Genomic DNA, 19,549 nt, shown 5'->3' on the forward strand with positions numbered 1-19,549 from the left:
TCAAGGTTCAAATCAAATCTGAATGCAGGTGTCTCTGTCTGCCTAAGCACAGAGACTAATTATCACACTAATTAGGGATGACACCATAGGGTTAGACAATGGTCACTGTCCTATTGTCCTAAAGTGCTGAATTTTATTCGATTTTTTCCCCACAACTATTTTCAACAAAGACAACGTTATGTGATTTCTGTGTTTGTGTGTGTGTGTGTGTGTGTGTGTGTGTGTGTGTGTGTGTGTGTGTGTGTGTGTGTGTGTGTGTGTGTGTGTGTACAGTATGTGTACTTTATTGACCATACCCTTTCATTCAGTCCGGCTGATGAGCTAATAGTAGCTACAGTAATAAAATAGATGCATTCCCAAATAAAATGAATGCTGCACAACTAAATGCACTACTGCTTAGCTTAGGTTTATTGATGTAACTAGTCTGGTGAATGAACAAACACATTATTCTATGGTCAGCAAAATCTCATTTTTGAGGACCTTCATTAAGTTTTATTAATTACACAATTTTTATCTACTACTTATTGCTGAAATGGAACAGTCAAAACCTTGCTACCGCATCCATTTCGAACGGTGATAAGACTTCTGCTAGTGTCTTATCGAAAACTTGTGGCCACCCTTGAGCCAATTGGAATGAAGTATTTATCTAGAAGCTGGTATAGATAACAGGCCATGATAAGAGGCTCAATCTATTCCTCTCTGCTCTGGAATCACTATATACAGTGGAGGCTAATCACTGATCCTTGACTTCTCTCATATATTGACTCTCTCCACAGCAGAGACAGAATATTAGGATGACGTGCAGTACATGTTCTCTTTTTGAAGGCGGGTGTAATCCAGAGAAATATTTATACATTGACTGATCACCTGTGAATTGTTTTAGAAGAGCCAAGTTCCACATAAGCTAACAAAGAAAAGGAAAACTAACTTTGGAATAAGCTATTCTTTGTTTCTTTAAAAAAATAAAGATTTTAGAGTAGCTAGTTATTATTTACTATCCGTAATATCACTATCCGTCCCCCAAACACGGGTCAATTGAGTTCACATCTGGACGTTCGACAAAGCCATATGCACCACGGTAGATTTGAATGCCTAGACGGTGGCCCGGTACTTTACCGCATGCGCCACACGAGCGCGCAGAATAAGCATTTCTAACACTTGTCAATGCTCATTCAGCAACCTTGACCGTGTATTAAAATAATACTGATCTAATATATTACAATTCCATGGTTGAAGAAATTACACAGGTGGAAAACAGTAGTAACTATATGGGTGAAACCACACAGGCAAATATGTATTGAGGTTTACAGAGGTTTGAGTGTTGGACAATTTCTACCATTAGCCAATGTATTAGCTGTGACTTAGGGCAAAATGTGCACACAAGGTCCATCCAGAAAGGTGTTAAAGCCTCTTATAACAAAAGCAGTGGCTAAAGGTATGAATAAATTGCAACACATGTTTGCCCTTCTGGCTATGAATTATGTAAGAGCTACCTGTCATACCTGCTTCGTGGCAGCACAGGCTTTCAGCATACACAACACTCATTTACAGAGACCAGGGGGATCTTATGACAACGTCACATATATTTTTAATGATCCGTTATCACAGTGAAATTGCATCAGCCCCTTTGGCAGGGAGCACGGCTGTACAGTACTTTGGCAAAAGGCACACACAGTCCATTAGGCCTAAATCCTGTGGAGAAACGCTCCTCTGTGGATTGAAGGAGGGAAGAAGGAAGGGAAGAAGTGGGTATAAAGAGTGAGGAGACTCGAGGAGGAAGCTGAAAGATAGAGGAGAGGAATATCTTACGGCCGCTATACCCGCTATTCATTATGCCAACTCCGTTATTTGCGCCTGGCCGTGGGTGTGTTGTTGCACTTTCCCTTAAATTGCTACCTTGCCCACACATGTTTGGGAAAGTGCATAGCGGATTCTAAAACCACCCGCTATGCCAAATTTGTTTGGTGGAGCGCGCACGCCTACAATGGACATGTCGGGAGTCGGCCGGGCGCACAACAGCACAACATTCAGAGGTCTCCTTCTCTCCTAATTCTCCACGTATCTCTGTGATTCAAATGTTCCTATAATCAGCAGAAGTGAGACAGAGTGTCAATTGTGTTTATATAAGATGATAGTCTATTCAAAGCAGACAAGGATTTGTGCCGCGCGTCGCACAATGCCATTCGTTCCGTTCAGTGTCATTAATCCATTGCCCAGGAAATAATGAACGGATTACAATAATATAAAATTCTCTATAATCAGCAACATGTGGGTGATAATTAACGTCAAATTATGGTTTTATTCAAAGGCTATCAAAGGCTACAGCGTATGAATCAAACATAGGGTATAGTGTCCAATGTTATCGGCGCCCCAGTGCGGCTGCAGAGTTTGTTTGATTAATCCAGAACACAAGCAGATTGCTGTACTTTAAAGTTTTCTTTAACCAGCAATGTCTGAGTGATAATTCTGTGTATCAAATATAATTTTATTCCAAGGCAACGTCGCTCTTCCATGGCCATGGCACATTGGGCAGAGAGGGAGATTGGTTTTATTATTTGTAACACCCAAACCACACCTATGCATAGGCCTAATGTGAAGGGTAGCGCAGGTGTTTTAGGGATAAGGCTGGTGTCCAAAGATAGCAACTTTTGCACGGGAACGCCCCTTGAGCAATGTTTCCCATTCCCTCAAATCAGACCAATGTTTATAAAGACCCCTTGGAAATACCTCTGCATCCCTGTGTTGAAAAATCATTTTGTGTCAGTAAGGGTCGAGAGCAGAGTTCATGGATCTTATTAGTTTGCCAACATTGACTGTAGCGTAAAGCACTCAGGCAGCCAGGCAGTAGAATGGCCAGTGCGTGGGATGCAGGAAGCCATGCACCAGGGTGGCCCGAGGCACAATCTTACTCTCCACTGAACATCATCACTGACGAGCCAACAATCAGCCCCTGGGGTCAGCTTTTTCATAATCACTCTCAGCGGCACCCCGTCTCGTTCTCGCTCCTGTTTTTGCACTCACTACCGTTGCACTCTCACTCATTATCTCTCTCACTCCAAGTCATTCTTTTCTATGACTTTTAAACTGAGAACTATCTGCCTCTCCCACTCATTCTCTCCCTCTCCTGCGTGCGCGGGCACACACACACACACACACACACACACACACACACACACACACACACACACACACACACACACACACACACAAGCTAAAGATTTGTTACTGCAACCGCTCAGTGCTCCTGCTTTGGGCCGTGACAAACTCTGTGGTAGCCATTATGGATATGTTGTGGTAAGTATAATAAAGAAATACGCAACAAGCTCAACTCAACTAAAATTATAGATTGGGTACTATCTTCATTTTTGAAAAAAGAAAAAGAAATGATAGGAAACACTTTAGTCATAATTACATAATACTGTGAAGCTATAAAAAGCCCAGGTCAAATGCAGAGGTGATTGTATGTCTTCGTGACAGGGATAGCATAATAACGTAATAATGTCTCATTATGAGCATTCTTCTGGTGTGGGCCCCTTATTAATGATCAAGTGTGATGATGAGCTGAGAAATCTACAGTACTATATACCTGCATGCAGACTTCATTAAGTATTGGCGCCACTTGAACTAATGTTGCATACAATACGTGTTATAAACTGACATTAGGGTAAAGGTCTAATTATTGCAGTATTCCAATGGAAGCAATTGTATTGTTTCACACATAAGGTCCTTACACACCGGCGAATGTGCGAATATACGCAAAATTCGGACTCTTTCCGAATAATTAAAAGACGCTTTTTCGCTTCGCTTTTCCGCTTTTTCGCTTCGCTTTTCCGCGCCATGTACGCTTGCATTGACTTTATAAGGTTTTAAAAAAAAGTGTATTATTCGCACGAAAAAATCGCCCCGGTGTGTAAGGACCTTTATCCTTGCATCACTCCACTGTCTACCTGAAGACTAAAGGCGGTTACACACCGGCGAATATGCGAATATACGCAAAATTCGGACTCGTTCCGAATAATTAAAAGACGCTTTTTTCGCTCCGCGAAACTGGTGTGGAAGCTTGCATTGACTTTATAAGGTTTTTAAAAAAAACGTATTATTCGCATGAAAAAAATCGCCCCGGTGTGTAAGGACCTTTAGAATTGATTAAAAAAATGTATTGATTACTTTTAGAACACAGATGGCTGTGGCTCCTAGCTGCATATCTGATCTTCTTACCATCTGTGCGTTGGGATTTAGTGACAACCACGTGTTATTATAGCTGTAGGCCTACGTACAACTATTCAAAAACTATTATGAATGCTGTTTGCTATTTTATAATTTCCCAAAACGGAAGCAAATTCTAAACCCCCCAAAAACGATTTGAACCGCTTTCAACTATATTCATGTTTTGGGCATGTCATTGTGGGCTATTTTCTCTCAACATTCCGGTTATTTCAGTGTTCTTATTTTGGGATTGTTGTTTTGATGTTTTCTGTTTAGTTTTTTTTTTTACAAAAGTTCTGTTAGTTTTGATTTTGTTGTTTTTAGAACAAAATAGAAAGGTGTCAATGAGGCAGGCATCTGTACAACCCATTTTTTACACAGAGGTTCTAGAAGTGTCTTTGTGATGGGTTTATAAACGGTCCACTTCTCCCATGTTTTACGAGACACCGACACTGAATTGAGTATAAGACCTTCCATATCACAATCTCTTAGAGTAGGGGAGTAGGGTTGGTCCTCTTTCCATTATTTTCTCGTGATAACCTTCTTAGTTGCTGCTAGTATAACTTTAATAATAAATCGGTCGTCATGTTGTATTCTTTCTTGTGATACTGTAGGTAACCTACTGTAAATATACTGTATGTGTCTTGGGCAGCTCATAGCCTATACATTTTACATGGACATTACATTTCACATTATCCCAATACTTTCTCATTTTGAGAATACAGCAATTTGATTCATTTTTCACATAACACAGCCTCCAGCAGGCTGTTGTGCAGATTAAAATCTATGTTTAGTCTTAGGAATGATGCAAAATCTAACAGTATTTTCCCAACAGAATTCCTTCCACATTCTGAAGCTGGTGGTTGTGCTTGCAGTGCCTTGCATATATTATATATGTCATCTTTGGATATTTCTATCTTGGGTTATTTTCCCCATTCATCTCTAATAATGTATACAGGTAGATGTTGCTATTGTATACTAAATGGTAGGCCTGTCCCCGACTAAGGATTTGTTTAGTCGACTCTAATTGGCGACTAATTGCCAATAGTCGACTGACAGTCGACTAATAAAAATTTTTAAAAATAAAAACTTTTTTTTTTTGGCCAAAATACATTTTATTTCAAAGGGCCAAGTCTACACAGTTTGTTTTGTCTCCAGCAGAGTTTCTAGTGTCTCTATCTCTCTCTGGAAGAGGTTGCACATGAACTCTGCAGCCGCACTGAGGCGCTCCAACACAAACAATACCAATACAAAGACGAGGAATAAGAAGAATAAAGTGGAAGTTACGTGTGGTTGCAGGTGTAGACTTGGCCAAGAAACAATTTGACTAGAGTCGACTAAGAGACACTTAGTCGACTCGGACCCCCCGCGACTAACCAGTCGACTAGTCGACTTAGTCGAGGTCAGGCCTACTAAATGGTAAATGGTGCACTTTTATAGCGCTTCTATCCAAAGCGCTTTACATAGATTGCGCATCACATTCACCGATTCACACACAGATTCATACACCGATGGCGGAGGAAACAATGCAAGGCACCAACCTGCTCATCGGGAGCAATTAGGGGTTCAGCGTCTTGCTCAAGGACACTTCGACACTAACTCTGGGGGAGCCCGGGATCGAACTGGGAACCTTGAGGTTCCCATCCCGCCGCTCTACCGGCCACTCTACCCCGGAGCCACTGCCGCCCCCACTCATCACCATGCCTCAGTGTGCATCACTGCATGTCTGGCTGACACCTCACAGTAGATGGCTTCTCACCACCTCAAACCCAGACAAGACAGAGCTTCTCTTCTTCCCAGGCAAGTCCTGCCCCATGCAGGATCTAACTAAATTATTTCCATAGACAACGCCCTGGTGACTTCGTTTCCAACGGCCTAGAACCTTGGTGCTGTCCTGGACAGTCAGCTCTCATTCAAGGCACACATTGCAGTGGCCACTCGATCCTGTATGGTTTAAACTCTATAACATTCGAAAGATCAGACCCTTCCTCACCCAGAAGTCACCCGAGGTCCTTACCCAGACCTCAGTCATATCAACTCACTCCTTACTGGCCTCCCGGCATGTGCACTTAAGCCCCTCCAAATGATCCAGAATTCTGCAGCACGATTGGTCTTCAACCAGCCAAACTTTTCACGTCTCCTCCCTTCTCCGCTCTCTCCATTGTCTCCCACAGAGTACAAAACACTGATGTTGGCCTCAAGGGGCAAATCCGATTATACCCTGGAGGGGTATAATTGTTTGAATTAATATATTTTTTAATTAATTAATCAATTGCCCTCAAAATACTAAGTCGGGTGTCTTTGCGCGAAGTCACGGCGGCCCCGTTGACACCTCCAGCCATAGCTGCATGCATGCATTATGTACGTGAGCATCGGGCTCACAGAAGGAAAGGCTATAAAGTTAACTATTTCTTGCATCAGTGCACAGTTCAGCACAGTGTACAAATAGAAAGTAAATCCTTCAAAAAGCAAGTTTGTGGGAATGAGTTCTAAATTCTATTAAACACGTATTTTAAAATTCTTATTTATTTAATATTCGAAATAACTCCTAAATGACTCATGGGGGCGACAAATCTGACGCTTGGAGGGTACATGTCCCCTCCGTCCCCGTCCCCCCGGGATTGGCGCGCCTGGTTGGCCTAGAAAGCAACCAGAGGTATGGCACCCCCAAATCTTCAAAGCCTGATCCAACCCTACAGTACAATCACTCCAGCTCACTCAGATCAGCTAACACAGGGAAGCTGTCAGAACCTTCCCTATAAAACGCTCCACACTTCCCAGACTTTTCTCCCTTCTGACTCCCAAACTGTGGAATGAACTCCCCATTGCAGATAGAACTCACCTCTACAGAGTCCACCTTAGCCTGTGCACTTGCCATAGGGCATAGCAGAGGCGGCCATTTGGTGTTGCTACAGATAGAAAACCCATTCATTTTTCCCATAGATTTCCTAAAATATTTATTATCATTTTAAGCCTAGAACCAAGCCATCCAGGCTTCTGGTGAATCATGACCATAAAACATTTGATTCTGTGTCAAAAGATATTTGAATATTTAATCAATAATTTAATCTAATTATATTTAATAACTTTTTTTGTGATTTTCACCACATATTTTTTGACACAAAATGATCATGGTTTTGAGACAGTACATAGGGAACCTGTCTGGTCCTGGTGATTTACCTCCTGAGTTTTACTATTGCATCTAGAACTCCCTGTTCAGTGATCTTAGCTTCCAGACTGTCACATGTCTCCCCTGTTATCCCTGGAATGTAAAGTCACTAAGAATGCATTCATATTTTGAGTATCCTCACCCTGACAGGTGTTCAGTCTGACAAAAAGTCACAAAGCGGCGCGGCCTCATTATTATGTTTAGACTTTTGAGCAGTAACACCCTCTTTAAGCTCAACTATCACTGACATCTTGAGCTTTATTCCTTTCTGCTCTGCCAGGCTTATCAAAATGCTCACAATAAAATAGCATATAGTCATAGCATTTTAAACCACACTGGTGGTAAGAATATCATATTCAATCCTTCCCTTTCAAGATTACTAATCTCTGATGATAATGTAATTGTTTTAGATATATTTTTTTCCCCCCAATGATGAATACTGTAGCTTATTGTCTATCATGTACCGTGACTTTGAAAATCTGTGATTAATATCATGCAGTTCCAACTCTGTTTCTAGGCTCTAATTTGTTATTAACCAACCAACCAACCAACCCCCACCATACCATCATTACCATTGCCCTCCAAATTCCGCTCCCTTCAGTATTTTCATACAGCTATTCATTATTAGTTTGTCAGTAATCAGCTTTTGCAGAGAGCCTAACACGTGCACCAGGTGTATAATCTACTAGAGTAGTAGTTCGTAATGATTACTGAGTAGATCCATTCGTACTTCCATTCGTGCCATCAATAATAATAGCAGCAGGAGGAGGTAGCTATTAGTAGTTATTATCTGGATCTTGTGACTATGTCTATGTCTATGTGTGTCTTGTGCATGTATGTTTACTGTGTCTTGGAGTTTCTTATTATCTGCTGTAACATAAATTGACCAGTTTGGGACATAATAAACTTGAACTTGAACTTGATGAGTAGATCAGGTTCATTTAAAAACAAGAGACAGGGTAATAACTGTCTTCACCACTTTTAAACAACACGACCTGTCTCAAAGCATCCCATAATATTTCATGTGAGATTATACTACTTATATTTTTCATTCCAAGAGGTAAATAACAAAAACCCATGAGCAGTATCAAAAAGTGGGGTGTAACCAGGTAGGCAATAAATCCAGATTAACGTTACACAGTCCCATGTACGTGTCCTGCATTGGAGTGTATAAAAGGCAGTCAACAGGGAAATGTTAACTGTACGTGTAACAGATGGTGATCATAAATGACAAAAGAGTAGAGAAGGCAAGGCAGGTTTTCAACCTTCAAGATTCATGATAAAAGTGGCTGGATATAGCAATCTTAAAGAAATGTCCTTTCCCTTGGTGTAAATGCTTCCCTCCTTTTGCACATTGCTGTAAACATATCTCTAAAACCATGATAGTTAAATTTTCATATTGTAGTGGACCGTAAGCTGCGTCAATAATCTTGACCATGTCAGAGAAACAGAGTAGATTGACTACAATGGCATGGGGATTGCTGCCCTGTGCTGAGTGTTGTTGGGGTGTGCGATGGGGCTGTTCAATTTCAAAGGTTTCTCGCAGTAAGCAAAACATCGCCAGGGATATCAGTGGTGGGATGCCTTTGTCGGGCATTGGTCAGCCCACTACAGACAAAGTGATGTGGTTCAGGAGCTCGCTGAATAAAGGCTGTTTCAGACGGGGAGCGATTGACACGGGCGTTCTCGCTTGGGTCAGCGGGATCGCGGTGTGCCCCTCATGTGCAGTCAAAAAAAGCTAGCCTCGAAAACCCAGGCTTTTTTTTTTGTTACAAAAGAAAAAAAGCCTGGGGGAGCGATGCAGGAACGATGGTCTTGGACCTGGTTATCTCCTAACCAATCAGAGTGCAGAGGGGCGTCGCTCTAAATTTGGTGACGTCAGCGTGCTCCGTGCACAGGCCGAGGGGGGGAGGGGAGGGGAGGCGGGGACATAGATTGGTGAAGCAATAGGAAGCCACGCACAAATCCAGGCGGCTGTGTTTGGGTCCGCCCTTCAAGACCATGGATTGAGCTCGTAGCCTCAGGCTAAAAAAAGCTGACCACAATCCAGCCCTTGTCGCCCGCAGGAGTGTGCACGAAACAAGCACAAGAATTTCACGGGACAGCGCCCACTTGCATCTCCGGCCTTCAAATTCTCTGTGCGTCCCAACTAATCGCCCGCCTCTCATTGAAAATGAATGACTAGGCGCGTAAATCGCTTCCCGTCTGAAACGGCCTTAATTCTTTCGACGGAATGCCACTTGAGATTCTTTGGTGATAACAAGCCATCAACGCACCGCTTACCTATTTCATCACATTGACATTTGTTAAATTAGACTAGCATACCATGGGTTTGGAGAAAAAAGGTCAGAGCTTCAGTTCTCTTCTATCTATTACTTCTCTATACCTGGAGTAAGGCAGAGAGAGAGAGAGAGGACAATGGAACTGCATCCTAAAACAAATTGACCTTTAAAATAAAAATGTTCCTTGGTAATATTAGCTAAGCCCTTGTGCAGCACTTCGGCATGACCTCCTACCGTAGTATTGCCATTTTCCACTCATTCAGAGTTTTATTGAATTTGGTTTGGGGGCACTTTTGCCCTTGACAGGAAGGAGACTAAGCTGCCATCCCTTACAACTAGGGGTGTGCCGATACACTAATTTCACCAAACGATACGATACGATATTGGGCACACAACTTCGATAAGATTTCGATACGATACGATACGCAATTTTTTATTATGAAAATATATGGGGGAGAAAAAAAGCAAATGCAAACAAATATTTCTGTTTTTGCATTATTCAGACATGCAAACTTGTAGCTTTTCAGCTTCCACTAGCCGTTTTGAATCCAAATAGGGCAATAGTGTGACACCTGACCCGAAAAAAAACAACATGTTGTCACCCTTTTCACCTCGGGGCTGTTTGCATGCCTGATTATTATTATTGTAAAAAAAAATCAAAAAATCAAAACGATATTTTTTCCCCCCAAAACGATACATATCGTCAGGAAAACGTATCGCGATATATCGCGGGACGATATATCGGCACACCCCTACTTACAACGCTTACCTGGAAGTCCCCGTTTTCAGTTTTATTTATGTAAAGGCCTTTGTAAACTTCGTTTAAGAAAGGTGTTATGCAACACCAAAGAAATGTAGACCCAAGACCAAATACAAGCATACACAAAAAAAGGGGGGAAAAAGGAAACTCTGTAGACTACCGTTTGTATTACACTGGTGAGAGAGACACAGAAAGAGAGAGAGAGAGAGAGAGAAAGAGAAATAGAGAGAGAGAGAGAGAGAGAGGGAGAGAGAGGGTTTGCCAAACCCTTTTACTTTTTAAGGAACAACAGAACAAATAAAAAGTAATATCCCAATACTTGGTGTTGTAAACAAAAGACAGTGCAATCCTCTGTGGCAGTGCTGTCCTGTGTTTACAAGCAGTGCCCAAGGCACAGGTTGGCTGCCACAGATAATTCATCTAAAAAAAAAGAAGATACAAAAAGTGGAGCTATTCTTTGAAATATGACTACAACCATTATTTCGGACAGAATAATTAAACATTAAAAGGCAAGCCAGATACGCACTGTACCTTAATGACATTCGAACAGTGAAAAACAAAATTAGTAACGCAAAGAGCACACATATAAGCATGGTCCTTCAACAAAATGATGGGTCACAAATGAATGTGCAGCTTTTTATTCACTGAGCTTATTATGTGTTTCAGGAACTGCAGTTTGCCCCTCCAAATCTATTTATTCCATTTCGTCTTTGCTATGATTAACAATTTGTGTTTTATGAATACAAATGCACATCATCCTGCACATGTATGCACTTACTGTCCAAATGGGTAAAATCAACATCAACAGTAAAATCACGCAGCTGAAATGTGAATATATTATCACATAAATATTGTGCAGAAAGACAAAAATCAATTTTCGTATGCTAGATGTGGGGATTCGGCAGAGATGAAGTGGCCTGCAGTGAGCTTCCACAATGCATATATTGTTGGTACACCAACTGCATAGCTGGCACTGCAGTGTGCGTCTGTATTAGATAATTATTCAGAAAACAATAAGAGCTTGGGTGGTATGCAGTTAATCTATTCATAATATGCATACAATAGTATTGTATGTATGATGTCTGTGAGTGTAACAAGACTAACGGCCCCATTCTCAGGCCAAAAATTCCCCGTTAAATCGGGATAATGGACCTGCGCCGCCCCAATAGGTTATTCTAGCACCTGCTCTACCCGTCACCATTATGCCGACGCCGTTATTTGCGCGTGGAGGTGTGCCTGTGGGCGTGTTGTTGCTATATCCCCCACATTGCAATTCTACAGACACACATGGGTACGGCTTGGGGACGGGGGATAGTGGATTCTAGAAGCACCCGCTGGTTTATAAAATCACCCGTCAAGTGCACACAGACACTACAATGGCTTTGTGCGTTGGACCATGAGCCGTGTTGCCAGCCTTGGAGAGAAATAAGCAACGCAGTCCGCAGGTCTATGAAAACAAAAAGAAGCAACTCTAAGGCCACATGAGCACTTCAAACTACTAACTAGAGCTTTCATATCCCCTAAATATTTCAGCCCGGCTCGACTAATAATTGACAAATTATACCCAGCCCAGCCCGTCAGTCATTTTTCTAAAGAAGCCTTATTTCTCATTAAATCTTGGTAATATATGAATGATCTGTGTGTGAAATGCGCTCTTTCTTTATACAAACCCATGCTCGCTCACTCTACCGCAAATGCCTCTCTCTCTCTATACAACCCCATGCTCACTCTACCGCAAATGTGCTCTCTCTCTTCATATAAACCGATGCTCACTCTACCGCATATGCGCTATCTCTCTCTATACAACCCCATGCTCACTCTACCGCAAATGTGCTCTCTCTCTTCATATAAACCGATGCTCACTCTACCGCAAATGCGCTATCTCTCTTCATACAAACCCATGGTCACTCTACCACAAACGCCACCACCACTCCCAGCGGGGTCATTTTGATTCTATGACGGCTGCCGTCTAGTTATCATCAGTGCCAGTGTTGTGAGGAAAAACAACTAACAAGCAACCAGGTCTAGGAAAACCAGCCCAAAAGAAGCGAGTCAAGCGACTATGGGCCACATGAGCACTCTAACATATACATCAGCTATTTGAAAATAGCAGATCTACAAGCTCACAACGCCTCCCATGCAAACGCTACGTTCATGACCCCCCAAAATAACCATATTTGAACTGGGGACCCCCCCATTTTGTTTGACTCGGTTCCACAGATAAATATTGTGAAAATAGCAGATCTACAAGCTCGCCAGGCGTTGGGTGCTCCATTGTGGTCTCGACCCACAGGTTGAGAACCACTGCATTAAGCTCCAAGCAAGTTACATGTCTAGTATGTTGTTGACCACGTAATGTAATGTTTTTGGTTTAGTGATAGGCTACTCCGTGGCGCGCGCGCGCCTCGTTTGTATGCTGTCCAAAATAACAGATCTGTAGCTGTCGACACGACATGACGCAGCGCCGTTGATAGCTTGTATGTCTGTTATTTTGGGTAGGCGACGCACATACGCATCGCAGCAATGTGTCTGGGTTTGAGAGGCTTTGATTGATGTAAACTTAAAGTTTAGCTCTGTTCGGGATTACTGAACAAAGGTGGATGATGAAAGATAACGGGGACAATATGGATGTAAGTTAACTTTAAAACTGCGTCACTTCAGAGGAAACTATGGAGCAACTTCAGAGATGTTTACACACCCCTGGAATCCATTAGAACGGTGGAAATAGAACGATAACAGCCAACGTGAGTACATAGGCTATAGTATAGACCTTTCCTAAAACTGTCCAATTTATTATACCCATGTGCTACTGTTTGTCTGTGTACCACGTAGGAGCGTTGTCGCAACATGATGTAATTAATTATTTGGGAGCAGCCAGTGTGTACCAATAGTATACATATTTTAAATGGCTTTCATATACTATTCCGGATCTGACTAATATGACAAGCTTATTGTGAACACAATAGGCTACAAATTAATATAAAAATGTATTTGGATTAAAAAAAAAGAAGGAAAACAAGCCCAATGTGGCTTATAATAATCAGACCAGGCAACAGTGCAGACAGGTAGATAGGCTAGAGCATATATTGGATCGGGATGACGGCTAGCGCAGTCTTCTCTTAAAGGCAATGGCTTCTGGCACGGTGATTGGTTTTATCATTGTAACGCCCAAACCACACCTATGCATAATGTAACGGGTAGCTCAGGTGTTTGGCGGGTGAGGGGGGTGCCATAGAATACCGAATTTTGCGGGGAAACGCCTCTTGCCTAGTCCGAAATCCCTAATTAGTGGTTGTTCAAATCTGGCTCTGAATAGAGCCCTAAGTGCCCTATCTTCCGCCTGGGGTAATGCGGCACTAGCGACAGCGCACGTGTTAATCTTCTGAATGGCACAGGTGTCCTTTATACACTTTGTGCTCCCGTTGTCTAAATATCAAATGATCATGCGCCTATTTAATGCAGATGGGTGTGTTGGTCCTAAAACGAGGCGTAGTCTGGCGCAATCAGAGTGCACTGCTATCTTATGCCTAGAGCTACAGTACATGCAATTTGTGCTCTGCCTTCAGACCAGCAAGAACGCAACTGTTTCCTTAGTATTTAAGCAAGGCGCACCATTGGGATTAAGATGCGCCTAGAATAGATACATAAGATACATATTTACAAAGTGTAGAATACATTTAATCGACACTTTATTACTGATTGAATATCTCTTCATAATACCTTTCATCCTGTAAGAATGGCGCGAACCCTTGTGTCCTGGCTTTCTTTATCTGTCTCTGCTCAGTGGACAATTAACAATCGTTACTGTAATCGACAACTGTAATTCAGAGCCTTAACACCACCTAGTAGTGGCTTGTGTGCTCGTGTTTGCGCTCAAATAATGTGACCCCTAACTAGTAAAATTGCTGTGTGGACACACCCACAACGCAAATTAAGACTCGCGCTCCGCACCTTCAATTGCCAAAAATGGGCCCTAAGAGTTTAAAAGCCCCTCCAGCTGATCCTGGCCTAAAGTGTATGCTGCTCCTTACACTCTCCTTGGCCAAAGGGTGGCGCCAGAGGAAAAGCCATGGGGTAACCAAAATCAATAGAGTTCATCCTGGAATAGGTATCTTGTGTTAAAAGTTGATATTTTGGTCTGAGGCTGGCACTAGAGGAAAGGTCATGGGGCCACACATGGGGTTCATCTTCCAAGGAGCATGAATGTGTTGAGCAAGTTTCATGGCAATCTGTCCCTTAAAGGTATCATGACATTCATTTTCACTTTTTTTATTTTCAATGTTTTATTTGGGGTTTTATGACCTCAATTACACCCAAAAAACCTGAACTTAGAACATTCAGTGGATTTTCTGTGGTCTGGGGTTTTCTGAATAATTAGGCTGAAAAGTAATCTGAGCTTGGCCCTTCGACAGTGAGGTCACAGTCGATTAATCCCGCCCACTCTCCTCCTCGCCCCTCCCCTCCCCTATCCTTTCCTTTGGGGGGGGGGCGGAGCAGAGGCGATGATTGACAGGCAAAATCCCTCACCAGCGACACCCGCAGGCAAAGATTTCTTTTTTCATTGCAGTTGAAAAGGCTTTAGAAATGTGAGAGAAAAACACCTGCCATTGATCACTGGAATGGAATTTTCACTTAAAACTTTTTGTATACTTTTGAAGGACCAGGACAAATACTTTGAATGTGGTGTAAAAGTGAATGTCATTAAACCTTTAAATTTTGAGATAACGTGTGTGCAAGTGTGAAGTTTGGCCTAAGGGAGGCACAGGCTATTTTATTGTATTTTGTTTTGTGTTTTTTTTCTTTCAGAGAAAGTAACAGTGAGTGCTCTCAACATAACTTCAATTATTTGAAGCCATGTTGGAATATGTCTTTGCTAAGGCCTGTCTAATCCTCTGTAGCTTTACGTTGACAGTAAAAAACATCCATCCATGTAATGCTGACAACCCCCAGGTATAAATCCCTCAGGTCATTGGGCTTGAACTCTTTGATTATATTTCCCACTGAACTTTAGCTGCCAGTTCAACCAGCTTGACACTATAATGTCTTAAAGGATTATGGCACGCTACAGGTCATACATGCAACAGAATTAGACACATGCTTGATAACCGGAGTATTTACTGAAAATGTAAATGAATCATCCCTCAACGTCAAAAAGAGCTCATATAATCTTTCAACTTGGAAATCGGTTTAATGCCAATCTCAAAGATGTCATGTCTGAGTTCTACAGAGTGTTTCCTACAGTATGCCAGATTTGTATGTGTATTCATTGTTGAGAAATTCTCCTGGTAATATCGTATTAGCTTGACAGCTAGCAAAATCATGAGCATCATCATCAGCAAAACATCTTCTTTCTAGAAATGTTATTGATACGTTGTATTATACGTTAGTGTCCATCTCAATGCTTTTTTTTAATTATCTTACTGCAATAGTATGGGCGAGTTATTACAAGAGTAACTCAGAGGATCTACTTTCCTTATAATTTGTCTTTTGCCTGATGTATCAGAGATTCAAATATTTACCATAAATATTATTATTATTATTATTTTTTACTTAAATTTTTATCCCACGATTTTGTAACCCTATTTTTTACACCCAGTGCCAATTGTCTATGTAATCCTGGGAACTACCTTCCCTCTGCCAACCTAGGGAGGCCAGGGCTGAGCTCATGCCTCCTTCAATGCATGAGAGCCAACTGACCTTCTTGTCACCTGACAGGGGAGAGGATTCCCTGGTTGGACGTAGCGCGTGGAAGGAACACGTTATTCCAACCAGTTCCCTTCCCCTCCATCAGGCGCCCCGGCTGGCCAGGGGGAGGCAGTATAGTGACCAGGATTACTACATGTTTTTGTGAGGGTACCTACCCTAGGAGACACGGGGAGAACATGCAAACTCCACACAGAAAGGCCCTTTCGCCAACCCCACCTTGGGTATGGGCACTGATGACGCGGAGGAGAGAACACGCCCCCAGCGCCCACAGCGTCCCCTGCGGGAATTGAACCCAGGACCTTCTAGCTGTGAGGCGACAGCACTACCGACTGTGCCACCGTGCCCCACCATAAATATTGTTGATACACAAAGAGAGTATAAGTTTGCTAACTCCACATTAAATATTATAATATTTGAGGCTTTTAAATTGACAGTTTAAGAGTTTCAGGTCCATGATGTACCATTCTTGATGGGAAATACAGATTTGCTGTATCCATGTTGTGGATTCCAGTTGCTTTATTAGGCCATCCTACATCTCCCTCAAGTCATGCCATGGTAGAAATCTTATTTGTCATCAGTGAGACTTCTCAATAGCCTCTGAAACTGTACTTCATGAGTCTCAATGGAATAAAATCTAAGGCCCAGGTGCAGGTTTTGCTCAGTGACTTCCACACCCCATTAAGCATTTTGCTGGCAGTTTAAGCATTAAGGCCATGTTCACATGCAGATTTCTGAAAAATAAATACGGGCTCCTGGACTCCCTGAGAAGTGGCAAATGGCAGAGGAGGATCTAAATTGCCGTGCTGGATCATCACACAGAAGATTAATTTGTGTTTTGGAAGCATTGAGCTTTACAGGATAAAAATCCCTGCCTGCAATTTGAAAATCTCTTTATGACCAACATGGAATATTGAGCAGAAGTGCATCATGTTCGTCTGAAGAACTGCTGAATTATGAACATAAAGAGGTGCTTGGATTAACTCTGCACACGTGAGTTTGCCTGCTCTGTCCATTCCCCACAGCATTCTGCTGCTTGACCTTCCTCTCCATTAATACCCATATATGGAGCATTTTTCATGTTGACACAATACATTTTTTCTCGCCCTGATCCTATTCTGCTTTCACGCTTCTCGCTAGAGACCAAACTCTGCCTTTCCTTAGGTCATGTTTTGACTCGTGTATAACACTGGGGAGCGACTGGAAAGAGTGTCTCCTCCTCATCACCCATGCATGGTGGTATGGAGAACGAACCAAGAGTATTACTGTATGCATAGTTGAAACACAGTTATATTGGAAAAACAGCACCGCAAGCAACGGAAATGACCTTCATTGACCATGGCCAAGGAACTTATTGTATAGCTGCTGGCACGAATCTTGGCCTGTTCAATTGTCAGAGGCAGCATACAAGGGCTGCATACTAATGCAGCAGAAGATAAACATTTTAACCTGAGCCACTATGACTGTAACCTTGACAGATACTAAATCCAATCTGTAGGACAAAAAAGAACAAGTCTCAGACTCGCATGCAATGGAAATTACATTCTACAGGGAAATGTATTATGCAAGTGGTTTTGCAATATACTGTCAGTCATGATGTGCTTTGAGAGTAAACCTCAATTTCTACAGACATAACTGTTTGGCTTTTCTCCTCATTAAAACCACTTAAACTCTATACGTACTTCGCTGACCGGAGTCCCCCAGGGGTCTATACTAGGCCCCCTCCTTTTTTCCTTCTATAGCAAATCTCTTTGACCAGAATAATGATGCTAGTGTCATGTGGTTAAGACCAAAATATACACAAACAATACCCTTGCACACTCTCAATGTTTGGCTGTTGTAGCCATACTATCTCCCAGCAATGGCCAACATCGGAAAGCTGTAAGCTATAGCACAGCTGTGCAAATCGTACATTTTCTGCAGCATAGTGAAGACAGTGATTGAAATGCTTACCAAAGTCTCCGGGGACAAAAATGTCATAGACGCAGCTCTGGCCACCGGTGTAATTATGTGGGTAGTTTGGGGACAGCACTGTGCCCTCTGATCCTGTCGAGTGACCTCCGCAAGGAGCTGAGGGAGCAGGAGGGAAACAAACAGACACACATGATTAAAATACCTGGGGAAAGAAGGCAATAAAGTAGAACAGCAAATCCATTCTAAGTGGCACAACTGCACAGGTAAGCAGTTCAAACTAGGAAAGGAAGAAAATAAATAAATAAAGGTGAAACGAAAATCTGTCATTGTTGAACATTTAACTGCTGACTAATATGATTTTATAAGATTTATTTTTGGCATTTGTATGCTTTATTTCAGATAGGTCAGTGTAGATTAGGCCTGACCTCGACTAAGTCGAATAGTCGACTGGTTAGTCGCGGGGGGTCCGAGTCGACTGTGTGTCTCTTAGTCGAATCTAGTCTATTTTTTATTTTTTAAAGGGCCAAAAAATTAATTGTTTTTTGGCCAAGTCTACACCTGCAACCACACGTAACTTCCACTTTATTCTTCTTATTCCTCGTCTTTGTATTGGTATTGTTTGTGTTGGAGCGCCTCAGTGCGGCGGCAGAGTTCATGTGCAACCTCTTCCAGAGAGAAAACAAACTGTGTAGACTTGGCCCTTTGAAATAAAATTTATTTTGGCCCAAAATGGACTGCCAGTCGACTATTGGCAATTAGTCGCCAATTAGATTCGACTAAACAAATCCTTAGTCGGGGACAGGCCTAAGAGAGACAGGAAACCAAGCGGAGAAGACACCTGAGATACAGTACAACGCGGGGGTCAGATTTGAACCCTGGTCCTCATGCTCACAAGGAGCATTATGGTCTGTGCACTAACTGGCTGAGGCACCAGGCACCCTGACTAATACAATATTAGTGAGCCTACAAAACTGAGAGGGGTCGATTAGTTGTGTTCACACAGCCAGGGACTGAAAAGTTATTTTGGCATTCAGACAAAGTCAAAAACACCATCAATCAACAAAACATACAGAAGCAAGCAATCTCAAACATATTCCACAAGCCTGCCATTGAAATAAGTCCATAATAACAACCAGCGGTGTGCTTTCTAACTGTTGACAACTTCAAATGAAACAGACTTACAATCAGCAGGGGGCCCCATTATTATCTCAATTGCTCACTCTAAGGAATTGATGTTTTAAATAATAATAGTGAAGTGTGCATTGGTGGGAAAAAAATGCATAACAATGTTTTGCAATGTATTGTGCACTGAAGAAGTATGTACTGATTACTGTGTGTGTGTGTGTGTGTGTGTGTGTGTGCGGGTGTGTGTGTGTGTGTGTGTGTGTGTGTGTGTGTGTGTGTGTGTGTGTGTGTGTGTGTGTGTGTGTGTGTGTGTGTGTGTGTGTGTGTGTGTGTGTGTGTGTGTGTGTGTGTGTGTGTGTGTGTGCGCGCGAGCGTGTGCGTGCGTGCGTG

The 19,549-nt window shown here is 42.3% G+C and overlaps 1 protein-coding gene across 1 annotated transcript in view; it reads right to left on the reverse strand.

Moving 5' to 3' along the window:
- Positions 1-19,549, reverse strand: part of LOC308083154 (CUB and sushi domain-containing protein 3-like) — a gene marked incomplete at its 5' end in the record, with an annotated part of 383,054 nt that overhangs the window by 175,859 nt on the left and 187,646 nt on the right. Inside the window, one exon of the mRNA XM_080425319.1 lies at positions 18,074-18,190. Coding sequence (XP_080281445.1) covers positions 18,074-18,190 — 117 coding nt within the window. The remainder of the gene's footprint in view (positions 1-18,073; positions 18,191-19,549) is intronic.

The sequence above is a fragment of the Gymnoscopelus braueri genome (assembly GCF_963280865.1).
Source record: "Gymnoscopelus braueri genome assembly, chromosome: 4".
NCBI lineage: Eukaryota > Metazoa > Chordata > Actinopteri > Myctophiformes > Myctophidae > Gymnoscopelus > Gymnoscopelus braueri.